Source organism: Bos mutus, chromosome 16 (assembly GCF_027580195.1).
Source record: "Bos mutus isolate GX-2022 chromosome 16, NWIPB_WYAK_1.1, whole genome shotgun sequence".
Classification (NCBI taxonomy): domain Eukaryota; kingdom Metazoa; phylum Chordata; class Mammalia; order Artiodactyla; family Bovidae; genus Bos; species Bos mutus.
Genome location: NC_091632.1, coordinates 41,866,148 through 41,889,959, shown reverse-complemented (window position 1 = coordinate 41,889,959; position 23,812 = coordinate 41,866,148). Strand labels below are relative to the sequence as shown.

General features: G+C 54.4%; 1 protein-coding gene across 5 annotated transcripts in view; it reads right to left on the bottom strand.

The window, feature by feature from the left end:
• The window catches only part of LOC102267212 (SPRY domain-containing SOCS box protein 1), a 134,685-nt gene that overhangs the window by 82,739 nt on the left and 28,134 nt on the right, over positions 1–23,812 (bottom strand). For 4 of the 5 annotated variants that reach the window (XM_070385184.1, XM_070385183.1, XM_070385181.1 and 1 more), the window contains 2 exons: positions 21,398–21,667; positions 15,793–20,153 (listed from right to left, as the gene is read on the bottom strand). The exons of the other annotated variant lie outside the window; for it this stretch is intronic. In XM_070385184.1, the coding sequence (XP_070241285.1) occupies positions 18,790–20,153; positions 21,398–21,667 (1,634 nt within the window). In that variant the 3' untranslated portion in view covers positions 15,793–18,789. Of the gene's footprint in view, positions 1–15,792; positions 20,154–21,397; positions 21,668–23,812 lie in introns of those variants that run through there. 5 annotated transcript variants of the gene reach the window in all.

Sequence of the window (23,812 nt, the reverse complement as noted above, 5' to 3'; positions counted from 1 at the left end):
TCCGGGCTCATTTTATACTTGCCCTGCTACAGCCATGTTCCCAAGGAGCCCTGATTCCTCTTGCTGGAGAGGAAGATTTAGAAGTCAGGACCTGGGTGTTCCTTCTCACGGCCCTTGCCCGTGGTGGACTCTTGTTCGGGGAGTAACCAGGCAGGGTTGGAGCTGAGGCCACAAGGCTCCAGAAGCGGGACTGGTGGATGCCTGTGTTGAGGGGAGTCACAGTTTTCTCGGGGATTTGAGGGAAGAATTAGTGATACAAAATTAAAAGACAAGGCAATAATTAACCACAGGAAAAACAGAGCAAAACACACACCAGAAAAGAAATTTAATCATAGTATACTATGTGGCTCGGCTATAAATGATATTTAGATGTATGTGTATGTATGTGTGTTTAGTCACTCAGTCATGTCAGATTCTTTGTGACTCCACAGACTGTAGCCCACCAGGCTGTTCATGGAATTCTCCAGGCAAGAACACTGCAGTGGGTTGCCATTTCCTTCTCCAGGGGATCTTCCCAATCCAGGGGTCAAACTCTGGTCTCCTGCATTGCAGGCAGATTCTTTACCATTGGAGCCACCAGATAAGTCCTTACAATAAACACAATAAATGTTTATTTAATCAAAATGGTGGGGACTCCCCTGGTGATCCAATGGTTAAGAATCTACTAGCAATGCAGAGGACTTGGCTTGGATCTCTGATCAGGGAACTAAAATCCCACATGACGCAGGACAACAAAGCCTGTGCACCACAACTCCCAAGCCTGTGTGCTCGTGCTGCAAGTAGAGAAGCCCAAATGCCACAACTAGAGAGAAGCTCCCAAGTGCCGCAAATAAAGCCTGAGTGCTGCCATGAAGACCCAGCACAGCCAAAAATTAAAAAAAATAAAAACATAGTGATGTAACTATCTTATGAAGTTGGAAGGAGTGTGGATTTTTATCTCTCATGAAAGGATGTTAATAATAAATGATGTTGACGGCCAACACTTATTGAGAGATTATTTCATGCCAGGCCCAAAGTACATGTGTAAATTATCTACTCCTTACATGAGCCCCATGGGACAGGTATTACTATCCCACATTATAATAAGAAATCTGAGGCATGATGAGATAAATAACTTATTCATTCTTGTGCTACTAGTAAGTGGCAGAGTCTAGATTTGAACCCAAGTAATCTGGCTCAAAAGTCAGCATCTTAGCCATTATTCGATATGGTTCTTACATTTGGATGATGTCATAGTGAAAAAATAAACAAGCTGTTGAGAAATACAGCTATGAATATCAGAAGAAATAGCTAAAAAAGAATTGTAAGTAGCCACCTCTTGGGTATAGCAACTGGGCGTAGGGAGGGGTGGGACAGGAAATTGCTGGGGAATTTTGCTTTACTTGTTTTACTTTACTCTGAAATGTTAAAAACTACTTGCGTGCGCTATTTTGATTAAAACACAAATCGAGTCCAAAAAAGGAGCTTCAAATGGTACGAAGGGATCCCCCGTCCCCTCTCCCCAAGGCCACTGGCCAGCTTCCTGTGTTCCTGTGTTCACCCAGACCTATCTGTGCTCTGACCTGGGGGCCATACTCCTCCACACATGGTTCTCCCTTCACTCCTCTCTTGGAGACGGTCCAGTCTGAGCACAAGCATCTCTCTCGAGTGTTCCATGGTGGCTCAGAATCCAGACAGGTATCCTGTCTGGAGGGGGCCCTGGGACAGCTCTTCCCCATGTGCTGAGGACCCACCTGAGCCAGCCACCGAGACATGGGAGCGGGGCTGTCAGGCCCAGGCAGAGCATAGAGCCCCGGGGTCTGAGCCAGAGGGAGAGCTCCTGCCCGGCCGCCAGGTGCCTGGAGGATCTAAAGGAGACCAGGTCAGTAAGCCAGGTGTCCCGGGGCATCAGGGGTCGTTTATGACTTCATCCTGTGATTTCTAGGTCACAGAGATGCCCAGAGCCTCTGGACTTATGGTGCTTTGGACATTGGATCTGTGACTTTCCTGATGGTCCAGTGGCTAAGACCCCACGCTCCCATTTCAGGCGGTGTGGGTTCCATCCTTGGTCAGGAAACTAGATCCCACATGACGCAACTCAGGGTTCGAATGCTGCAACGAAAAACACTGCATGCCGAAAGAAACTAAGACTTGGTGCAGGCAAATAAATGTTTTTTTAAAATGTCAGGCCCTCCTACCCTGCCCCAGGAATCTGCCCTCAGGAGTGGGCGAGTCCCTCCCTGTCCTCCACCCTGGCCTCGCTCCATCTCCCAGACCGCCATAGCTGCTCAGTGTCGGGGAAGCTGAGTCTGGGTGAGGTCTCCAGGGTGCCCACTCACTACCCAGGAGGAGGAGGACTGGGGTGGAGTGAGCTGAATTTCCTTTCTATTTAAAGAAAAAAACCCAAGTCAATATTTTTAGGTGCCCGCTAAGAAGCTGCTTCCTCTGAACAGGGTCTTCGTCTGCCATGTGGCGGGGAGGTGACTGACCCAGCCTGCAAGTTAGGATTGGAGGGGGGAGGAAGGGGGGAAAGTGGGGGGAGCCTGCTTCCTGGGCTGGTGCAGTTCAGTTCAGTTCAGTCGCTCAGTCGTGTCCGACCCCATGGACTGCAGCACTCCAGGCTTCCTGGACAGATGCTAACATCTGGTTTCAAGTGAAGGGTCTGTTTTTTTCCTACTCAGCCAGTAGGTTTGCCTGAAGCTCCACAAGGAACTTGCCGGAAATTGGTGGCAACTTGAACCCAGGCTCCTTCTGGCCTCTGGATTTCATTCTGATACCAGACCACCCAGGCAGCTGGCGTGTACCAAGAGCGGGCTGAGCTCTGTCTGGAAGCCGTATCTGAGAGACTCTGCTGCGGATGCCTGAAGCCACATGTGGGATTGTCAACCTGTGGTGGTTTCTCTCTGCCCGACAGGGACAGTTGCAAGAATGTTCCCCAATGACTCTGTAACTTGTGCCTGTGTGGAGTGAGCGCGTGCTCCATCATGTCCGACTCTTTTCAGCCCCATGGACTGTAACTTGCCAGGCTCCTCTGTCCGTGGAATGTTCCAGGCAAGAATACTGGAGTGGGTTGGCATTTGCTACTCCAGGGGAGAAGGGAATGGTTACCCACTCCAATATTCTTGCCTGGAGAATTCCACGCACAGAGGAGCCTGGCAGGCTATGGTACTTTCACTTTTTCTCCAGGGGATCTTTCCGACCCAGGGATTGAACTGGTGTTTCCTGCATTGGCAGGTGGATTCTTTACCGCTGAACCATCTGGGAAGCCCTGTGCATGTGTGGAGGTCCCCTCTGTCCCCCAGAGCAGCTGGGAAGGACAGCTAAGACCCAAGAGAGAAGATCCGTCTCCCCTTAGGGGCTTCTAGGTTCTGGGTGATCCCCGGGAGGTGGAGCTGAAGCCTGGGCACGTTGGCAAGTGCAGGAGGAAGGACTAACTGCTGGACGGACAGCTTTGCTGGTAAATCGGCCTCCCCAGCCACACTCTCGAAGATTCTGCACTTCCAAGGGGCTTCCAGGTCATCAGTAGGCCCCTGGGGAGGGAGACCTGGGAGTCACATCCCATCAGGGCTGCCAGGACCCGAGAGAGAACTGTGGTGCCCTATACCAAGGTCACAGGTGTGAAGCCCTGTACCAAGGTCACAGGATAAAAATCTCTGGGACTGACCAAGCTCCATAGCAACTCTTGTCATGAGCCTCTAGATCTAAACCAGCCAGTTCCCTGATCCCACATTAGGTAAAATATCCACCCTGTAGCATCCTAACCAATTACTTAATGCCACCATTCCAGTAGGAATTTCTCTATCTTGAAGCTCTGAAAATTTGGCTACTAGCCTGTGAAAAGATTCGACTCTCCCTTGAGCGGGCCTGCTGTTCTAACAGCGTCTCCCACTCTAATAAACTCTGTTCGCCTCTCATTCTGCCTCATGTCTGGAAATTCTTTTCTAGCCTGCGCACGGACCACGACAGGAACCATCCTCTGGGGTTCTGGCAGCTCCAGTGCCCTCTGCTTGTGGACCATGAAACCAAGGCCAGCACACCGGAGGGCCTGAGCCGAGACCCACAGCAGCCTTTCCTGACCTCCGCACCCGGCCAGGCTCTCCCATCGCCTGAGCCTCGTCTCTTCCACCACCAGATGGGAAGCCCTGAGGAAGGTTCCGTCCCATCCGAAGCCCGTCGCACAGTGCCTGGCACACAGTAGGTGCTCAGCAAACATGGTGGGTGGGTGTGACATCAGCAGTGTTTCCTCAACACCTAATTTGAGGCTCCCCACTTGTGGAGTGTTTCCTGGCCCCCTGGCCTGTTCCCCAAAGCCCCAGAACTGCCGCCTCTTGTGAACTCCTGCTGCTCCCGCCCCAGGTCAGCACTTGAGAGCCCGCTTTGTGTAAGACGAAGGCCCCAGCACCCGAGTGACCCCTACTGTGTGATGAATGGGTGTGATGGGGGACACACTGCCTGCTCTCGCTGGAGCCCGTGCCTCTGGCCATGGGTCTCTCCTGAAGGGCCCAGGAAACCACATGAAACCCAGGTTCAGGGCCTCCTCACCTGAAAGCTGGGTTGAGTCTCCCAGTCAGCAGAAGAGACGGAAGTTCACAGTGGTAAAACTGGGCTGTCACTCTGCCCCTGAGCATCAGGGCTGGGATCTGAACCCAGATGTTTCTGACTCCAGAACCCAACCCTTAAGCCCATAGCGTGCTGTCTCTTCCCAGGGGACCCTGGAGAGGCCCAGGACGGTAGGATCTGCCTACTTGCTCCCAGCATACTACCGAGGGGCGGAAACCATACCACAGGCTACGTTGCACACCCTTGCTGTTTGGACAGGCCTCGGGCCCTGAAGGAAATCACTCTTGGCAGGAGCACCTCCCGAGGGGAGCTGCTGTGTGGGCAGAGTCGGAGCCGGGACCTCTTGGAGCCAGTCCTCTCTGCTGATCCAAAACACAGGTCCACACAACCTCACGCAACGTCCTGAGGCAGTACTGACTCAGTCAACAAGCACTTAAAGGGCGCCAACTGTTTACAAGGCCATGGAGATGAGTAGTTGACCCTTGCTGGGCTAGTGAGGAGGTTATGTGTGTGCGCGCTCAGTCATGTTTGACTCTGTGACCCCATAGGCTGTATCCTGCTAGACTCCTCTGTCCGTGGGATTCTCCAAGCAAGAATACTGAAGTGGGTTGCAATTTCTTCCTCCAGGGGATCTTCCCAATCCAGGGATCGAACCCATGTCTCCTGCATTGGCAGGTAGATTCTTTACCACTGAGCCACCAGGGAAGCCCACTGGGGAGGGCCCATCACAGGACAGATCACATGCTGGTGTGGAAGAGGGGACCCTGCCTGCCTTGTTCACATCTGGGTCCCCAGCATTCACCACAGTGATGAGTTGTGTGTGGGATAAATGGATGGATGACGGATGATGGATGGATGACTGCAGGGCCGGGTGGTCTGGGTGATACTGGTCTCGCTGAGCCTTCACACCACAGCCAGACCCGGCTGGACCCCTCTCCAGTTAGAAGCTGCCTTGATGACCCCACTATTCCAGGAAATAATGCTCCAGATTTCCTCCCCAAATCAGCCTGACCACCATGAGATATCTTTGGAGTCTCGTGCTTTATATTGGGAAGGGATGGAATTTTACTTTCTGCTCTAGATTTGTTTTAGCATAAAAATATTTTCCTTCAACTCCTGGAGCGCAGATTTTGTCCTAGGAGGTGGTGCTGTTTGTCCTGTGGTTCAAGTTCTCCCAACTCTGTGTAGTGACGTTTTCAAGAAATCTGAAAAGCTGAGATCGACCTGGGGTAATGTCCACATTTCTTGGCTGGCCTTCAAGGCCCAAAGGTCTGGCCTCTGTTGCCTCTGCTGCCCACAGTGGTCACTTGGACTGTCACCCTCGACAGCACAGGACTCTGTGTGGCCCCCCCAAACCCAATTCAGGTTGCTTCATCTGAACTTGTACTAACCCTCAGGATTCAACTCGGCACCTCCTCCTCCAAGAAGCCCTCCTGGCTCTGCCATGGTCTCCATCATGTCTCTCATCAGACTTCCAGTGTAGTGTTAGAATAATCTGTCCACTATACAATGCAGCGGCTGACAAAAATCCAATCCATATTATCTTAAGTTGGAAAAAGAGGTGGGATGGATTGGTTCACAACACTGGGAAGACACGGGTGGAGCAAGCCTGGGGGTGACGGGGATGCTTGGAACTCCGTGCCTCTTGTTTAAGTGGCTTCTTTCTCTGAGACAGGAGGCCTGGCTGCCTGCTCCCCAGGCAAACACACCAACAGCTCTGAGTCACAGGAAAAACACTCTTTTCCACCAGCTCCAGGTAGAAAATTCCAGGGAAAGTGTATCAGTCCAGGCACCAGCCCAGTCCAAGCTCACACAAACTAAGACTAATTTGAGGAGAGCTGCAAAGGGGGCTCTTTACAGACACCTGGGTCTACGAGGGGGCAGTACTGCTTTCGGACCGGGTGGAGGGCTGACTCCACCCCTAGACCTGAAGAGCTGGTGCCAGGGAACAAGCGCTAGAACCTCAAGGGGGAGAGACACGCGGGGAGTCTGGCTGCACAAGCACTGTGACCTTCCTTTAAGGACACGGCCAGCCCAGGGGACCCTTCACAGCTGGGGCAATAAATTTCTCTGTCGCTCCTGTTCCACCGATGGATCCAGCTGGAGCCGGGGGGCCTAGGGAGCATAAGATGCAGTCCATGCAACCTCCTGGGGCCCAGACCAGGGTGGGGGTGGAGCAGGATGCAGAGGTGGGCAAACAGAAGACCCTTCGTGTATCACCTCCTCTCCCTGGACCTCTCCGGGGTGGGGGAGGGGGCCTGGCCTCCTCATGGTGGGGGGTGGGGGAGGGAAGAAAGGGAGAGGGAGGTGAACCCCATAGTGTTAAGCCCACTCAGCACCCCAGGCCTCAGGCCAGGGCCTGCCACGGGCCTCCTCTCTCCAGGGCTCAACACTGAAAACTAAATGTTGAAACAGATAAAAGAGGATGTTGCAAAGCCTGGTGCCCACGCCTGCTAGGCTGTGTTCAGCTGCCTCCCAGGCAGTGAACGAGGCCCCAGGTCCCAGCCTGGAGTGCAGGTGAAGCAGGCAGAGGGCATCCCTGCAGGGAGCTGCTGGGTAGATTCTGGGGGTCTGGAGAGGGAGGGGGCAAGGAGGACTAGACACTGTGGAGGAGAGAAGAGACAGGCTACAAGACTCCCTTTTTAGGAAAAATGGAGCCTATTTATGAGTCACCAGGCCATCCCAGGGCAGAGGCTGTGACACGGGCAGACCATGCAGACACGACCCTCAGAGGGGAGGCTGCAGTGGGCCCTGGGCCCCAAACTGCCTCCGGGGTTGCCTGAGGTCCAGCCCAGGGACCGTCCCGCCGAGGGTGACTAGCGTATGGCACCTGCAGCCACTCATAGCTCATCTGTTCAGTTCAACCAGCTTGGACAGCAGCTCAGATTCAAGAGCTGGCCTGAATCTATAAGCCGATTGCATGTGTCTCCTCTCTCTAACCTGACTGTCACATATAGGAACCAGGATCAGGTCTTCCTTGACTTTTGTCCACTTCACGTAGCACAATGCTGCACATAGTAGGTGCTCAGCAAATGACTGATTAAGAACTCATGAATGTTCTCTTTGGACAACGAAAACTGCTTAGAAATAGTAAAGAAAGTTAAAGAGAGACCATAAGCTCACAAGCTGGAATCAAGATTGCCGGGAGAAATAGCAATAACCTCAGATATGCAGATGACACCACCCTTATGGCAGAAAGTGAAGAGGAACTAAAAAGCCTCTTGATGAAAGTGAAAGAGGAGAGTGAAAAAGTTGGCTTAAAGCTCAACATTCAGAAAACGAAGATCATGGCATCTGGTCCCATCACTTCATGGGAAATAGAGGGGGAAAGAGTGGAAACACTGGAAACAGTGTCAGACTTTATTTTTGGGGGCTCCAAAATCACCGCAGATGGTGACTGCAGCCATGAAATTAAAAGACGCTTCCTCCTTGGAAGAAAAGTTATGACCAACCTAGATAGCATATTCAAAAGCAGAGACATTACTTTGCCAACAAAGGTCCGTCTAGTCAAAGCTATGGTTTTTCCTGTGGTCATGTACGGATGTGAGAGTTGGACTGTGAAGAAGGCTGAGTGCGGAAAAATTGATGCTTTTGAACTGTGGTGTTGGAGAAGACTCTTGAGAGTCCCTTGGACTGCAAGGAGATCCAACCAGTCCATCCTAAAGGAGATCAGCCCTGGGATTTCTTTGGAAGGAATGATGCTAAAACTGAAACTCCAGTACTTTGGCCACCTCATGTGAAGAGTTGACTCATTGGAAAAGACTCTGATGCTGGGAGGGATTGGGGGCATGAGGAAAAGGGGACGACAGAGGATGAGATGGCTGGATGGCATCACCGACTCGATGGACATGAGTTTGGGTAAACTCCGGGATTTGGTGATGGACAGGGAGGCCTGGCGTGCTTCGATTCATGGAGTTGCAAAGAGTCGGACACGACTGAGCGACTGAACTGAACTGAACTGATAAGCTCTGCTCTAATGCAGGATATTTTCTGTAGCACTTATCTAAGAGTGGTTACAACTCATACATATCAGAGATTGTCTTCAATTTAAAATAATAAAAGTGTCTTTTAATAATAAAAAACAAAATTCAAGAGCTGGGCAACTGCACCTCTGCTGTCTCTGGTGTCTACTCCACCTTTTAGGATTTTGTGAAAACCTTCCATGGCAGCCCATGAAGTCATAATATTTGCAAGGAATCAAACCACGGCTAAGACTGGGGAGGCTGTGGTGGCCCTGGAATTTTTGAGGCACTAGGAGTAATTTTAGCATTTGCTGTGGGGGTGGGGGGGCAAGTAGAGCACTCTGGTCAGGTTTATTTTCAGGAGTGAGGGGACACCCGTGGACACGCCCTCTCGCCTCACCTTCTAACTTTGCTCCCGAACACAGGTGGGCGGCAGAGCGGATGGCCTGCAAAACTGGTTGTAAACACAACCCTCGGCTTGGGTTTCTTGGGGGATGACTTGCTTCTGAAATAGCTTGATGATTAGAAAAACTTTTGGGTGGATGTTCCCTCTCCAGAACACAGAATAACAACTGCTAAAGTGGTTATTTCTGTTCACTAGGCGGCCCTGATTTCTAAGGCCTGGGGAGCACCAGGTGAAAAGTCTGAAGCTCTCCAACGTGCTTTCAGCTCGAGTGGAGGGCCACGTGGGTCTGGGTGCAGCTGTTTCTCCTTTTGGGAAAGATCCTCGTGCTGATCACAACACCCCAGGGATGGACATCTGCCCCCCCCACCCCCACCCCCCACCACCCAACCTCATCCAGGGATCAGTCCAGAGCTGGGTGCTACCTGAATTCCCATGAGCAGGGGCTTTGGGGCAGGGGTCTGATTAGACAGGGGAGCACAGGATTTGATGGTCAGTGGTTAAGGGGGCTTCCTCAGTGGCTCAGCAGTCAAGAATCTGCCTACGAATGCAAGAGACACAGGTTTGATCCCGGGGTCAGGAAGATACCCTGGAGAAGGAAATGGCAGCCCACTCCAGTACTCTGGCTTGGGAAATCCCACAGGCTAAAGTTCACGGGGTTGCGAAAGAGTTGAACATGACTTAGCAACTAAACAACAACCACCACCACAACCAGGGGTAAGAATCTGCCTGCCCAAGCAGGGGACACAGGTTCGATCCCTGATCCAGGAATACCCCACGTGCTGCCAAGCAACTAAGTCTGTGAGACATAACTACTGACCCCACATGCTCTACAGCCTGTGCTCTGCAACAAAAGAAGCCACTGGAATGAGAAGCCTGAGCACCGCTAGAGAGTAGCCCTCGCTTGCTGCAACTAAAGAACAGCCCTCGCGTTGCCACAAAGACCAGAGCAGCCACATACACACACACACACACAGAAATTACCAAAAAGGGGCATGTAGTCCTTGCCTTGAGGCTACATCGATTGCACAGCACTTGACAAACATTGAGAAAACCCCAACTGTTCATATCCAAGAATCTACGGGGTGCTCCGATGAGGCGGAGGGACGTGAGTGGGCCCTCCAGGCACCTCCTGGTGCTGACACCACAGTGACCCTTGCTGGACCCAATAAAGTCCTCCCTAGGGTGTCCCAGGCAGAGCCATGAGCCCTAGGTTCTCTCTCCCCTGGGCATCCCAGGTCACTGAGATGCTGTGAGCTGTTGGCAGCCACGATCCCTCACAGGAAAGGTCATGTATCAAGGCAGGAATGAGGCCACCATGCACAGTAGAGTCGCCAGATGAAACACAGGACACCCTGGGAAATCTGCGTTTCCTGTGTGCATGTGCGTTTAGTTGCTAAGTCATGTCTGACTCTTTGCGACCCACATGGACTGTGGCCTGCCAGGCTCCTCTGTCCATGGGATTTCCCACAAGAATAGAGGAATGGATTCCCATTTCCTTCTCCAGGGGATCTTCCTGACCCAAGGATCACACCCACATCTCCTGCATTGGCAGGTGGATTCTTTACCACTGAGCCACCTGCATTTCAAGTGAACAAGAATAATGTCTAAGTCCATCCCAAATGTTCCCTGGGACATACTGCTACTAAAATGACACTCGGGGACCTCCCTGGTGGTCCAGGGGCCCAACTCTGCACTCCAATGCAAGAAGCCTGGGTTTGATTCCTGGTCAAGGAACTAGATTCTGCATGTCACAACTAAGACTCAATGCAGCCAAATAAATATTAAAACAAAAAAATCTTTAACAGTCAACTAGCAATTAAAAACATTTTTAAAAATAAAATGGTTATTTGTTCTTTACCTGAAACACAAACTTCCCTGGGTGTCCTGTGGATCTATTTGCTAAATCTGGCAGCCCCAATGAAAGAGGAGCCTAATGGCTTACTGGTGACATTGGCTGACTTCCCTGACTTCGGTCCCACTGAATGTGCCCCACCCTGGCCCTTCCGAAGAGTGGAGCCAGGATGTCCTTCTTTCAGATCTAGTTTGAGTTGGGTTTCTGTCACTTGCAACCGAAGGAGTCTGGGTTAAAATAGAGATAACTTAAATGTTCAACAGCAGAGGAGGGGACATGCTTCCAGGAGGCTTCCCGTCAGTGGATCTCACACTTGTGTGGAAACCAAGATTGAAGACCACGGGGATGCGTGGAGAAGGCTCACAATGAAGTAAACTAAAAAATAAAGGCTACAAAACCGTGTGACACAGAGATAGAGCATCTACCTGAGAGAGGGAGGTTGCTGAACATGAAAACTACTAGGTGGGGTGGCAGGCACTGCAGACAACTTCCTGTTTTTCACTTTTTTGGCCATGCTGTGCAACATGCAGGATCTTAGTTCTCTGACCAGGGATGGAATTTGTGCCCCTTGCAGTGGGAAGCAAGGAGTCGTAACCCCTGGACCCACAGGGAAGTCCCTTAATGGTGTCTTTTTTATACATAAATGAAAATCCAAATGAGAAAATTCAGTTTTTCCAATGTGCCTCCCCTCTCGATTGGAAGTGAGAATGGGGACAGACCTCAGCTCTGGGGTCCCCCCAGTAATGAGGGACGGGGGATCCTGGTGGGCTGCCATCTGTGGGGTTGCAGAGTCAGACACGACTGCAGCGACTTAGCAGCAGCAGCAGTAATGACAATCACAAAGAGAATCAAGGAAGATGAGGAGACAGCAGTGAAAGCCAGGTCCCCCAACCCCAGCCAGGTCCCCCGACCCCAGACTCTGTCCTGGCCCCCCGATTTGGTGGTAGCCGACAGGTCTTGACGACAGTTACCTCTTGACCGTCAGTGAAATGAGGTCTCCTGCCCGGGCTGTGGTGGCCAATGCTGTGGAAGTGGACTCTTAGCGGTGTGTGGCAGCCACCTTGAGGTGTGGCTGTGTCCAGTGGATCAGAGGTGACCTTGGAGACCACTTATAACAGAATGTGGGGCTAGAAGTGACTGGAAGGCTACTGAGAAGTCTGCTAGTGAAGAGGACGCGGATGAGAAAGAGGAACTTGAAGAGGGGTGGACAGTGGACCTCCCAAATAAAGGGCAGATGGAAGGGTCAAGAACACGATGAGCAGAGGCTCAGTGAGGACGTGAGCTTCGGGTCACCTCTGCTAATATTGCTCTGCTAACACTTCTGCAGTGGAGGGGACTGGACTGCAGTGATTTAACATTCATTTGTGTACTTTTTGGCAATGTATGAATTCACTTATAATGAGTATGCATTATTTTACCAAAATACTGATGCTTCCAAAGGTGCCCCGACCAACACCCACCTCAGACATCACAGTGAATGCCCTCCAGGCGAGGCCTGCTCCAAGAGTGATCCGCCAGGTAGGCTGATGGGAAGATGACGTCCCTCAGGCTGCTTATGAACTTAGGAAACCCAGTTGTCTTGCCCCTCACTGTCTCTCCCAGGAGCCCAAGGGACCCTCAGGCAAGTGGGGACTGGCTGGCTGCTCAGATCCACCTGTGATAGGTGTGGGGTAACTGGGTCTGCCTCGCCACACCCCCTCTGAGCACACACACGGCCCATCACACTCTGTCTCCCAGAAAAAATAAAGGGCAGGGATTTGGGGGAAACAATTTTATTGTTTAAAAAATAGATGGTACATTTGACATACAAAAAAGGCATTTTAAAAACTCTGATCTGAATATGTCTCATTGTCAGAGGCATCGTTAAGTGTCCAGTGTTTCCATAAAAGCCAGGAGCAGTTGCTCTTTCTGCAGAAAGGTGTGGCATGTTCACGCCATTGGCCGGGGTGGGGGGTGGGGGGGCAGAGGGGGGGTCATGGTCATGGTCTTCCACCACCTGGGGGAACAGACAGTCCCTCCAACCTAACAGCTTGCTTGTCTCTCTTCCCTCCCAACAGAAATCCTGTTTGGATTTCTGTTTCTCTGCACGGGACAGAATGCATGGACATAACCCAGATTGCAACACACCATGATTTCAGAGCCCACACCCCCCATCCAGGGGTAGCCCCATCCAGGGCTCTTCCTGGCAACAGCTGCTAAACACAGCACCAAGAAGTCTGGAAACCTTCACTCGGGCTCGGGAAGCGGTGGCTGTTGGAGCCGGCGGAGGCCCCGTGATGCCTGCTCTCACCCCGTTCTTCCAAACCAAGGAGGGGTGGGGCAGACTGTGCAGGTCGTGTCTCAGAGATGCACCTTCAGCCTTGACTACCAGCTTCTCCAGGGTCCTTCCTCTTATACGCAAGTACCTCACACCACTTATAACGACCTTTCTAGACGTCCGTGGGGTTCAGCTAAGGACCCAAACTGATGAACATACGTAGTTCTGTTTACACTTCTGTTTCTAAAGCTACCAGTCGCTCAACCATATTCCATGTGACTTTCAGTGAATGGAAATGTATTTATCCCTTCCCATGCCAGAGGGACAGAAAAGATGCAGAGATTTCCTTTAGAACACCTGAGAGCAAGGGAAAGACTATCACGAATAAAGAACCACCAAGAATAAAAGCAGCATACTTAATTGAGATCTCCGCCCCTCCCCATCTATGGGTCCCATGCAGTTACAGCACTGGCGTCTGCTTTACAAAAGAGATGGGCTCCTGAAAGTTGGCTGGAGAGGACAGTTCATCAAAGGGATCATTCCCCCCAACTCCTCCAGCTCGCTGTAAGGTCAGAAGTGCCTCCTCTAGTCTCAGGCTACTTTTCTCTTGTGCTGACAGTGTTCGTGAGTGTGCACCTTGCTTTGCAATGAGCTGAGGAATCCTTAAGAGTTCCTCACTCTGGCCCCACCTGGAGTGCTGACAGCCAGAGGCCAGAAGCCTGAACCTCTGGACAGGGGTCCCGGGATGCCCTGGAAGATGCACATCTTCCAAGAACACAGGCTGGTGTGGGTCCCCATGGGCTTCCTCTGGTAAAGATACCTGGCACTGGTAAGGCCTCTAGAGCAGGAAGAGCAGGAAGCGGGATTTTCATCTCACGTGGAGGAAACACAGTGTGCAGCAAAGGACCACAGAGGACACGCTGGTGCCCAGCTCCAATCTCCAGTGAGCAAGGGAAGATGGACCACAGAGGACATGCTGGTGCCCTGCTCCAACCTCCAAGTGAGCAAGGGAAGATGGACTCTGGACTGGCAGGCTGACGCCTATAGGTCAACGCAGGCCCATCAGTGGGGCACAGTGGGGGGACAGGTGAGGTTCTTGGAGGAATGAATCCATGACCTCAGTCAAAACACTCGGGGCCTCCTTGAGAGCTGACCTCACTGCAGATCCCTCCTGATGCTGTCCCTGGGCACAGACTAGCTGCCAAACAGGGATGAGGCTGGAGGACCCACCCTCTTCCTCATGGGAATCTCGACTGCCATGGCACAGCTGCAGCCTTGAGGGGAAGTGGGAGGTTTCCAGAGGGGAGGTGGGAGGGCTGGGAGAGGGATGCTCTTCAGTTCAGCGAATCGATAAGAGGGGGCACGGATGGCCCCTACTGGGCCACACAGGCGGCCACCGCGAGACACAGCCGCCTCTCAAGCCTCGGCCCCGCTGAGTTTATCTTTTGTGGGGCGGGCAGGCACCAAGCCCGGGGACCTGCCACCACGGCCCCCTCACTCTTCTGTCACCACTGGCCTTTCCTGTGGCTTGTTCATTCTCAGACACAGACACACTGCCCGGCGTGGACTGAGGTCCGTGGGTCCCCGTCTGCTTAAGATAAAAATAGAGCTGGTAAAGCTGATGCAGAGGCTGCTTCTGTACGACTGTGTGTATTTTTGTCAAGAAAAAAAAAATCTGTTTCTGAAAACTGACTTGTAGGAAACCGCCCCTTAAGTTTCTGCGGAAGCGTCTCCCTCCCTTCTCAGCCACACTGTCTGGTTCTCTACACAAATGGGGAGGAGGAAGGTCCCAGACCGGGGAGACTGGGCCTGCAAGCTCTGGAACAAGAGCCCCCAAGGGAGTGTTCTGAACTCCCGCCCGCTGGCAGAGCCCGGGGTGTGCTGGTCCCCAGGAGGCCCGGGACTGGGAAGAAAGCACTGTCGGCAGAGGAACGAGAAGTGGGGCAGGAGGACAGGACTGTCCTAACTTGCGGTTGGCAGGAAACTTTGCTCCAGGAGCAACATCAGAATCTAGCTTATAGCAGCTGGGAAAGTCCCTAAATCTCTCCCTGCAGCAATTGGTGATAAACCTGCTTTGGAGAGGAGGATGTGAGCCGGCCTCCAAGAGGAGGGGCTGGCCTCCTTTCACAGGCCTGCAGGGCCACTCCAGCTGCCTGGGCTCCGTCTGGGAAACTCTGGGAGCCGCGCTGGGCTCCCTGGGAAGGAGGTGGTACCGCAGGATGGCTGGGAGCACATGTCTACAACTCTGCGGCCCACATCCAATTTAGAACTGGCCTGTTGTCATTATACAACTCCAGTTTCAACTTCAAAATCATCGGTCAATCAGGATCCCTCCACCTCCTCACGGGGTTATTGTAAAGATTAAACAAGACCATACAGCAGAAAATGTTTAGTACTGAGCCTGCCACCCTCTGTACAGAACCCATCACCCCTCTGTATAGGACACATCATCGCCGCTTCCAGAAGCCCTGGGGCTCTGATTGATGTGTCTTCCATCACCCACTCCTCCCCTCCCTGGTGATGGGAGCAGTGAGCATCCCACCACAGAGGCTGTAGCAGCATCAGCTGAGACCAGCCTGATGCATGAAGCTGCAGGAACAGGAAGCCTGGGTACCAGTTCCAGAGTGCTCATGAGCACCCGTGTGTGAGCTGGGTGTCCGTGCTCCCTTCCAACCCTTGGGACCTCGGTTTATACAACAGGGTAAAGTCAGATTAGAGCAGCGTGTTTCAAACTATGGATCAGCTTGATTTAGTGAATTATAAGCAGTATTAAAAAAAAAAATTTTTTTTTTTAAAGAAGGTATCCAGAATTCTCAGGATGAGAATTCATTTATGGAACTTTTGCTTGAGATGCAGATTCATGCATGAGTCTGAGCGCTGACTCATGATGTAAAGTGTGTTTCTTGCTGTGGATCATGACCCAGAAAGTCTGAAAACCACCAGCACAGGATAGGAGAGAGAAAAGGGGAAGGGGAGCTGGAGGAAGCAGGAATATGACAAAGGGCTCCCAGTGGACTACGCTGGTGTAACTTTATGACAGCGCTTCCTAGATGGTGGGATGGTGGGGTGGGGGGGGGGCAGGGAGCTGCGAGGGAGGTTCAAGAGGGAGGCGCATGCGTGCATGCTCTCTGCAACCCCATGGACCGTAGCCTGCCAGGCTCCCTGTCCATGGAATTCTCCAGGCAAGAATACTGGAGTGGGTTGCCATTTCCTTCTCCAGAAGATCTTCCTGACCCAGGTATCGAACCCACATCTCCCATATTGACTGGTGGATTCTTTACCACCGAGCCACCAGGGAAGCAGCACAAGAGGGAGGGGATATGTGTGTACAAAGAGCTGATTCATTTTGTCATACAGCAGAAACTAACATTATAAAGCAACTGTACCCCAATTAAAAAACAACAACAACAACAAAAAAACCCAGAGCACTTGATTCTGGGAAGGAAACCCTGGCACTTCCTGCCCCCGCCTGGCCCCTACACATGCTCTCCAAAGATGAAGGTGCATTTTGAGGCAAGGTGCTCCTCTCAGAACAGGACATGCCTGGCTCAGGCCCGTGGTAACTCGCTGTTACTCAGAAATGGTGACATCAGAAGTTTGCTGGCCCCTTATCCTGCAGCGACACTTGGGCACGAGCAGGTCCCTTTCTTTCTCACAGAAGAAGTTCCTAAGGAACAGATTGGGGAGGGGGAGGGAAAGGGGGGTCCTCAGTGCTACGGATCCAGGGAGGCTCAGGAGCCTGGGGCGGGGAGAGATGAGCATCTTTGTAGGGGTGGTCTGAGGGCGCCCCCATGTGGCCAGATGTGACACCTGCAGCCACGTGTCCACTCCCAAAGTCCACTCCCATCAGAAGCCTCAAAGCTAAAAACGCTGATTTTCAGAAAGGGAGGAAACTTTCCCACCTGGGAAATGTGCTCTGATCGGCCAAGGTGAGTCTTCTGGGCATTAATACTGATGTCCTGTCTGGATGGGGTCTTTGGAGGCTGGGGGAAGCCAAATGTTAATGGGTACCTTTATGTGCAGAGCCCCCGGCCAGCGCCCACCTCACGGGCAAACATCTCCAAAAGCAAGAATTCTTGTAAATTCTTGAAGAAGTGTAAACGGCCTTGAAGAAAGTGCAAACAATCAAAAGTTGAAAGACACATTTCATGATGCTCCTTCTTGTCCAGGAAAGCCCTTGGTGTGACCTTGACACTTTGTATCTGCCTGATCTGATACAAACTGTGCCTATAAGATGGGAAAGCTGTTCCACACAAAACCCTGCTTTATCCTTCACTGATGTAACTTGGGCTCTGCAGAAAGCTGAAATTAAGCGTTTTGAGAATTTTCACTTTTTTATAAAAGAATTTTGTAGATGCCTCCCACCACTTGGGGGTTTCAGAGAAACAGCTGTTATTGGCCCAGGGCTTCTCAGGAGCACCCGTTTACTCTAAATGAGAAGCTTGACCGGGACCGCCTCCCCCAAGTCCTCAGTGTTGTGTTAGTGGTGAGGTGAGCGGTGGCAGGAGGGGCTGGCACACAAGAGGCCATTGCCTCCACGAGGTAGTGTTAGAGGGTGGGCAGCAGTTGCCCTTTCTCGGCACTGACAACCAGCGAAGGCCCTGGGACGGCGGTGGACTGCCACTGCTGACGTGGGCTGCAGCCGCCCTGCCAGGGAGGCCTGGCTCCAGCTGGGTGAGAGTCAGAGCCCCTGGATGGTCTGGGTGCCCTGATATCACATCTCACTCCCCCCAGATGTTACCAGAAGAGAAAGATTTAACTGGATCTTTTTAGGTAAAACAAGAGGGGATGCTGAGAGCAGAAACACTCACTGGGGAAGTCCCCTGAGACAAAAGGATCTTCTTCAGTGTGGATCCCAGCAATGGTCTGACCAACTCTGTCCAGTGTGTTTCAGTGTTTCACGCACAGCTGTCTGGCTGTGGTGGCAGGTCCACGCTATCGGCGCCCGCCCCCCACAAGACAGGCTCCAGCGGGGCCGAGGCTGGAGACAGCGGCACATGCCTGGGGCAGGGCTCCTCCCTGATGGAGCCGGGGAACCTGTGCCTCCTGTCATTGGTAAAGTCCACCTACTGAGAAAAGGAGCCCCACAGCACAGTCGCAAGATTCCTGGATCCATTCCACATCCTAGAGTTTGTTGCTAGGGTGTCTGAGGGACAGCAAAGAAGCAGAGTGGGTGGGAAGACCTCCCTGGTGGAGGTCTAGGAAGACGGGACCTGAGATGCAGAGCAGGTGGAGGTGGCCCTGGAGGGGACAGGACAGCAGGCTGAGCTGGAGGCTGGAGAAAAAAAGGACGGAGGAGGAGGCGGCAGGTCCTAGCAGGCACTCGTGGCTCCAGGTGGGCACCTAGGCTCCAGCATCCACACACTGCTTTTCTGCTGGAGGCAGTCCAAGGCTCCTGGCCCACAGGTACCTCCTGGTTAACCACCCCCCGACTGCACTCCTGCTCTGGCGGGGAGCTTTCAGACGGTCCTATTTGAGCTGGTGGATGCCCACATGTAACTGCTGCAGGTTTTTTCTTAAAGTGGACATTTCTCCCGACTTGGATCTTCGAGAGCAGAGCTGCCATCTCTTCCTTGTTCCATGGGGACCCTCCACCACTAGACGGGGACTGTCACAGGATTGGGACGGGGTCTTGTCCTTCCCTGCTGAGGGCCTGACCCTGAGGTGTCAGATTCCAGAGAGGAAGGCACGCATGGGCAGGGGGCAGGACTGAGAGGGTAGAGAGAGGGCGAATGAAGGGAAGCACAGGGGTGAGCAAAGGGCCAAGGTTCCATCACCCCAGAAACGCATCATAATCCATGTACCACACGAGCTGGCCAGAGTCCGGCAGGACACCCGAGATGGGCCACTTCTTGGGGTCATGGCCCACGCGGCTGACCAGCATGGCAATTTCACGCTTCATCCTGCCCATGACCAGCACGGCCACCTTCCGGGCACGGTTGATGAGGGGCAGGCTGAGGCTCATGCGCCGGTGCGGGCTGGAGGGGCTCGTGGTCAGCACTACCAGCTGCTCGCCGTCCAGGCCGGCGGGCGACTGCGGGAAGAGGGAGGCCGTGTGCCCGTCAGTTCCCATGCCCAGCAGCACCAGGTCGAAGCTGCCGTTGGTCACAAGGGCGGAGATCTCCTCGGCATAGGCCTGGGCGCCCTGGTCCTCCTCGGCACAGAGCCGCTGGCGCCAGTGCACGGGCATGGGGTGGACGTTGTAGTGGGGGACCCGCACGTGCTGCAGCAGGTGCGTCTGCAGGCCCTGGAAGTTGGACTCGGGGTCCCAGAGAGGCACGCAGCGCTCGTCCACCAGCCACAGGTGCGTGTGGGCCCAGGGGAAGCTGTAGTGTCCTGTGGCCAGCTGCTGGAACAGGGCCACCGGGCTCGAGCCACCCGAGAGAGCCAGGTGGAACTTGCCAAAGCGCCGCACAGCCCGCACAGCAGCGGCCTCGATGTCACCCGCCAGCCTGGCGATCAGCTCCTCGGGCCAGGCCGAGATCAGCGGGCTCTCTCGGTACTTGGCCCTGAGGACCTGGAAGTCACTGGGCAGCGGAGCAGAGTCCGGCCCCGGCACCAGCTGCTCCAGCAGTGGCTGGGAGAAGGACAGGTGGCCGCCGCTGAACTCAAAGTCCAACAGCTGTCCGTTCTCTGCTCCTCCTGGGTAGAAGCGTGGGACCTCGTGGGCCAGGCTGTCCAGCAAGGGCGTCCAGAAGACCCAGGAGGCCAGCAGGTTCTCCGTGGTGACAAAGGAGTCCTTCCGGCAGTGGAAGATGTGAGAGATGAGCAAGGAGTAGGCGTCCTGCTCCCGCACAGGGCTGTAGGCATAGTAATCGGAGAGTGGGAGACCGAAGAGGTGCAGCCCGGGCCGGCCCTCCACTTCCTTCCAGCTGGCGGAGGGCAGGGCCGGCTGGAAGAGGTTCCTGCTGACCAGCACGGCAGGGCTGCCCAGCTCGCCGTGGCCGATGTAGAAGATGATCTGCCGGGGCAGGCAGCGGCTCTGGGCAGCGACCCAATGCTTCTCGCTCTGGACGCAGAACGCCTGGTTCTTGAACAAGATCCGCACGTAGCTCACTCTCTCGTCCAAGGCTTTGCCCGACATCAGGATGAATGGGACACCCTCCCAGCGGAGATTGTCTATGTGAACGAGGATGCCTGGGGTGGGTGACAGGGGGACCGCAGGGGTGACGCTCCAGCACAGGACCCGGGACCTCCCGGCCGGCTCACCTTCCCCTCTTTCGTTCCTGCTGGCCACCCTCCTTTTCTCTGATTTCTCCTCTGGGAACCTCTGGCCTTGCTATGCTAGCCTCACCCCCACCTCTCACCTCTTCTATTATCTTCTCTTCCCAGTCGGTGCTCAAAAAGCAGCCTCATGGGCCACCTCAGACACCCATCGCCCTTGAGGGGCCTCTCAGCGCCATTGTCCCCTAAGGGGAGCTAGGCTGAGGGGCTCCAATTGGGAGATTCTGCGAGAAGTCTCATGGAGCAGGGGTGGGGTTGCAAGGTGGCACTGATGCTAAATGGGGGTGGGGGGAGGTATTCCTAGGGAAAGGTGCTTCCTTCCTGTCTGTAGAGCACTGAGGATGTGCTGAGGCTGTCAGATATGGGGGGTGCAGGGGAAGGAGAGGGGGAGCCAGGCATCTCAGCTACAGGCTTGCAGGGAACCGCTGTGCAGCTGAGGAGGCCTGCAGGGGGCCGTGGCGGTGAGAGTCAGACGCAGAGCGCCCTCCAGACTGAGCTGCAAACCTGGTTTTCCCACGGCCTATCTCTGCGTGACCTTGGGCAAGTTTCTAGCAACCTCGCGGAGCCTCACAGCTGTTCACCTTTAAGTGAGGATGACACCGACACCTCCCTGATGTGTTTGCACGGGAGGATTAAATGAGATGACGTGCATACAGTGCTGGCACGTGATCAGCGCCCGACCAGCAGCTGCTGCTCTGGTGCTGGGGGTTGTGATGTCAGTGTTAGGGAGCCGGCCATCCCCAGAAAGCTCTGAGCCTGTGCAAGTGCCCCAGTGGGCACCTGCCTGCCTGGCGTGCTGCGTGCCAGCCAGGTGTGTCCCCGGCCTGCAGCCTCTCTGGGGGCTGGATAAGCTCCTCCAGGGCAGAGCCAGGTCTGAGCCCAGCTGGGCGAGCCCTGGAAACATCCATGGACTGAACAGAGATCACCACTGAGGTGTCTGTCCCTCTGTCCAGAGGGAGCCAGCAGGTGACCTGCTGCTTTAGGCTGGCAGAAGGCCAGGGAGGCAGGGGCATCTCTCACTCGCCTCCAAGCACTTTGGTAAAATCCCACTTCCAGCCCCTCCCGACCCACCCTGAAGGGGTCTGTGTTGGGAGGACTGCTTCCACCTGGGGATGGGGGGGCGGCCCAGCAGCCCGTGCCCAGTCCTGGGGGCCCACCTGCGAAGGTCGGCGTCAGGCTGTGGAAGCTGTCTGGCTTCTGCAGCTCCCTGCGCACCTGCCCGCTGTAGGCCTGATACTGGCCCAGCACAGCACTGTGCCTCTGCAGGCTCCGCAGCGCCTGGAAGGCCTGGAGCTTGTGCTGCAGCACGGACTCTGGGCTGCTGACATTGACGGGCAGCTCCATGGCCACCAGTGTGAGGACCTCCGTCAGGTGGTTCTGCAGGACGTCTCGGATGACGCCGTACTCCTCGTAGAAGCTGGTGCGGCCTGGCGGGGGCGGGGTGCGGGAGGAGTCATAAGGACCAGGCACGTGGCTGACCTCTGCCTGTGCTTCCTGTGCCCACAGCCACACTCCCTAGTCTGAAGTGCCAGAGCAGAACAGGGCAGGAAGGGGGCGGGTGGCCCTGAGCCAATGAGACCTACCCCACCAGGAGGTGTCAGACCCCGTGGGCCTCTCCAGGCCTCTGCCTGGGGAAGGCTCTGATCCCGGGAAGCTAGGCATCGCCGTGAGGGCCTGGGCAGCCTGCTGGTGCGTGACCCTGGGTGAGTCACCTGACTTTCAAGTCTCTGCTCCTCATCCTGCCATCAAAGGGGGCTCACTGTCACCCCCTACCAAGCCCACAAAGGTGCCAGGTCCTTGCCCTCGGCTTATAGTCAGGGGGAGGGGGGGAAGATGGGAGAGAGGAAAAGCCAATAAAGACATTATAGACAGAGTTCATGACAGAGGGTAATAAGGAGTCCACTCTGAGACATGCAAGGGCAGTCCTGCAAGAAGCCAGGCAAAGACGAAGGGAGCTAAGAGAGGAAAAGCCTGAGGCTGGTCGAGCTTGGCTGCCAGGCGCCAGAAGAAGGGGAGCAGGAGGGCGAGGCTGGGAGGGCGGGGCTTGCAGGATGAGGGGCCAAGGCTGCTTTGTCTCCAGGCTCAGGGGAAACAGTGCAGGGGCTGAAGCAGGAGATGGCAAGACCTCCGCACAGTCACACCCCCCGGCCTGCTGTGGTGGGGGCGACCGCAGGAGACCACGTGGCGGCCCAGAGGCCGGGGGTGGGGTGGAGGCGGCGGGGGCGGAGGGAGGTGATGCTGGGACCTGGGGGTGGTGATGCTGGGACCTGGGGGGGTGATGCTGGGACCTAGGTGGGGGGTGATGCTGGGACCTGGGGGAGGTGAAGCTGGGACCTGGGGGGTGATGCTGGGACCTGGGGGGAGGTGATACTGGGACCTGGAGGGGGGTGATGCTGGGACCTGGACGAAAGTAATGGGATGCAGTAGCTGGAGAGGGCGGATGGCACTTCTGGAGTCAGAACTGACTGGACCTGCTGACCCATGTGGCACTAGAGGTAAAGAACCTGACTGCCAATGCAGGAGATGTAGAGATGCGGGTTCCATCCCTGGGTTGGGAAGATCCCCTGGAGAAGGAAATGGCTATGCACTCCGGTATTCTTGCCTGGAGAATCCCATGGACAGAGGAGCCTGGTGGGCTATAACCCATGGGGTCACAAAGAGTTGGACATGACTGAAGCAACTTAGCATGCAAGCTGACCCATGCGGGCAAGCACCAGTGAAAAGGTGAAGCCAAAGCCAGCTTCAAGGACTCGGGGCGGTGGCGGGGGGAGTTGGCTCCTGGGAAGGTGTCTGCTCAGGCCTGAGCAGAAGACGGGCATGGTGACATTATCTGAGATGAGGGGACTGGGTAGAGGAAGGGGTTGATGGAGGGGAAACCAGGGATATTTAAGCTTAAAACACACAGGTGGAAATGGCAGGTGGCCAGTGGATGGGGTTACCGAGAAGGTAAAAGAAGGTGACCCATAGAAAGAACACCGACCACAGAGCTTGGCAGTGACAACAGTGCTCACTGCGCCTGGCACAGCGTGGAGACGCCAGGCACCCCTCCTGTTACACCCACAGGGTCTGGCACAGCGGGTCCATGACCATCCCTGTCTACATGAGAGGAAGAAGTCAGAGGCCCAGGGCTGGGGTGAGCAGTCAGGAGCTGGTTAACCACACACGTCACGCTTCCTCCTCCAGGGCTCAGGACCACCTCTGACTACCAGTGACTCAAATACATACAAGCCAGTGGTCAAACGCCACAACCCCTCACAAGGCACGGCTCACATTCCGCTGACTTGCCGAGACTCGGGCCAATTCACAGCCTTATGTACAGAAAAAGGTGACATCACCACCGGAAGAGCAGCTGTTTATCGAAGGTTTGAGCGCGTCACCTGTAACATGGGATCAGCTCTGTCACCCAGCAGCTTCTGCTCGTCTTTCAGGTCTTGGCTTCTAGAAGATTCTACCAAACTCTCGGCCTACCCTCCTGGAGGGCCCTGTCTTTGGCTGCTTCCCCTGACTAACTTGGTGCTGCCTGTTATTCACTCTTCCTGCCACCCTGATGCTCCATCAGGTTAGGACTGCAT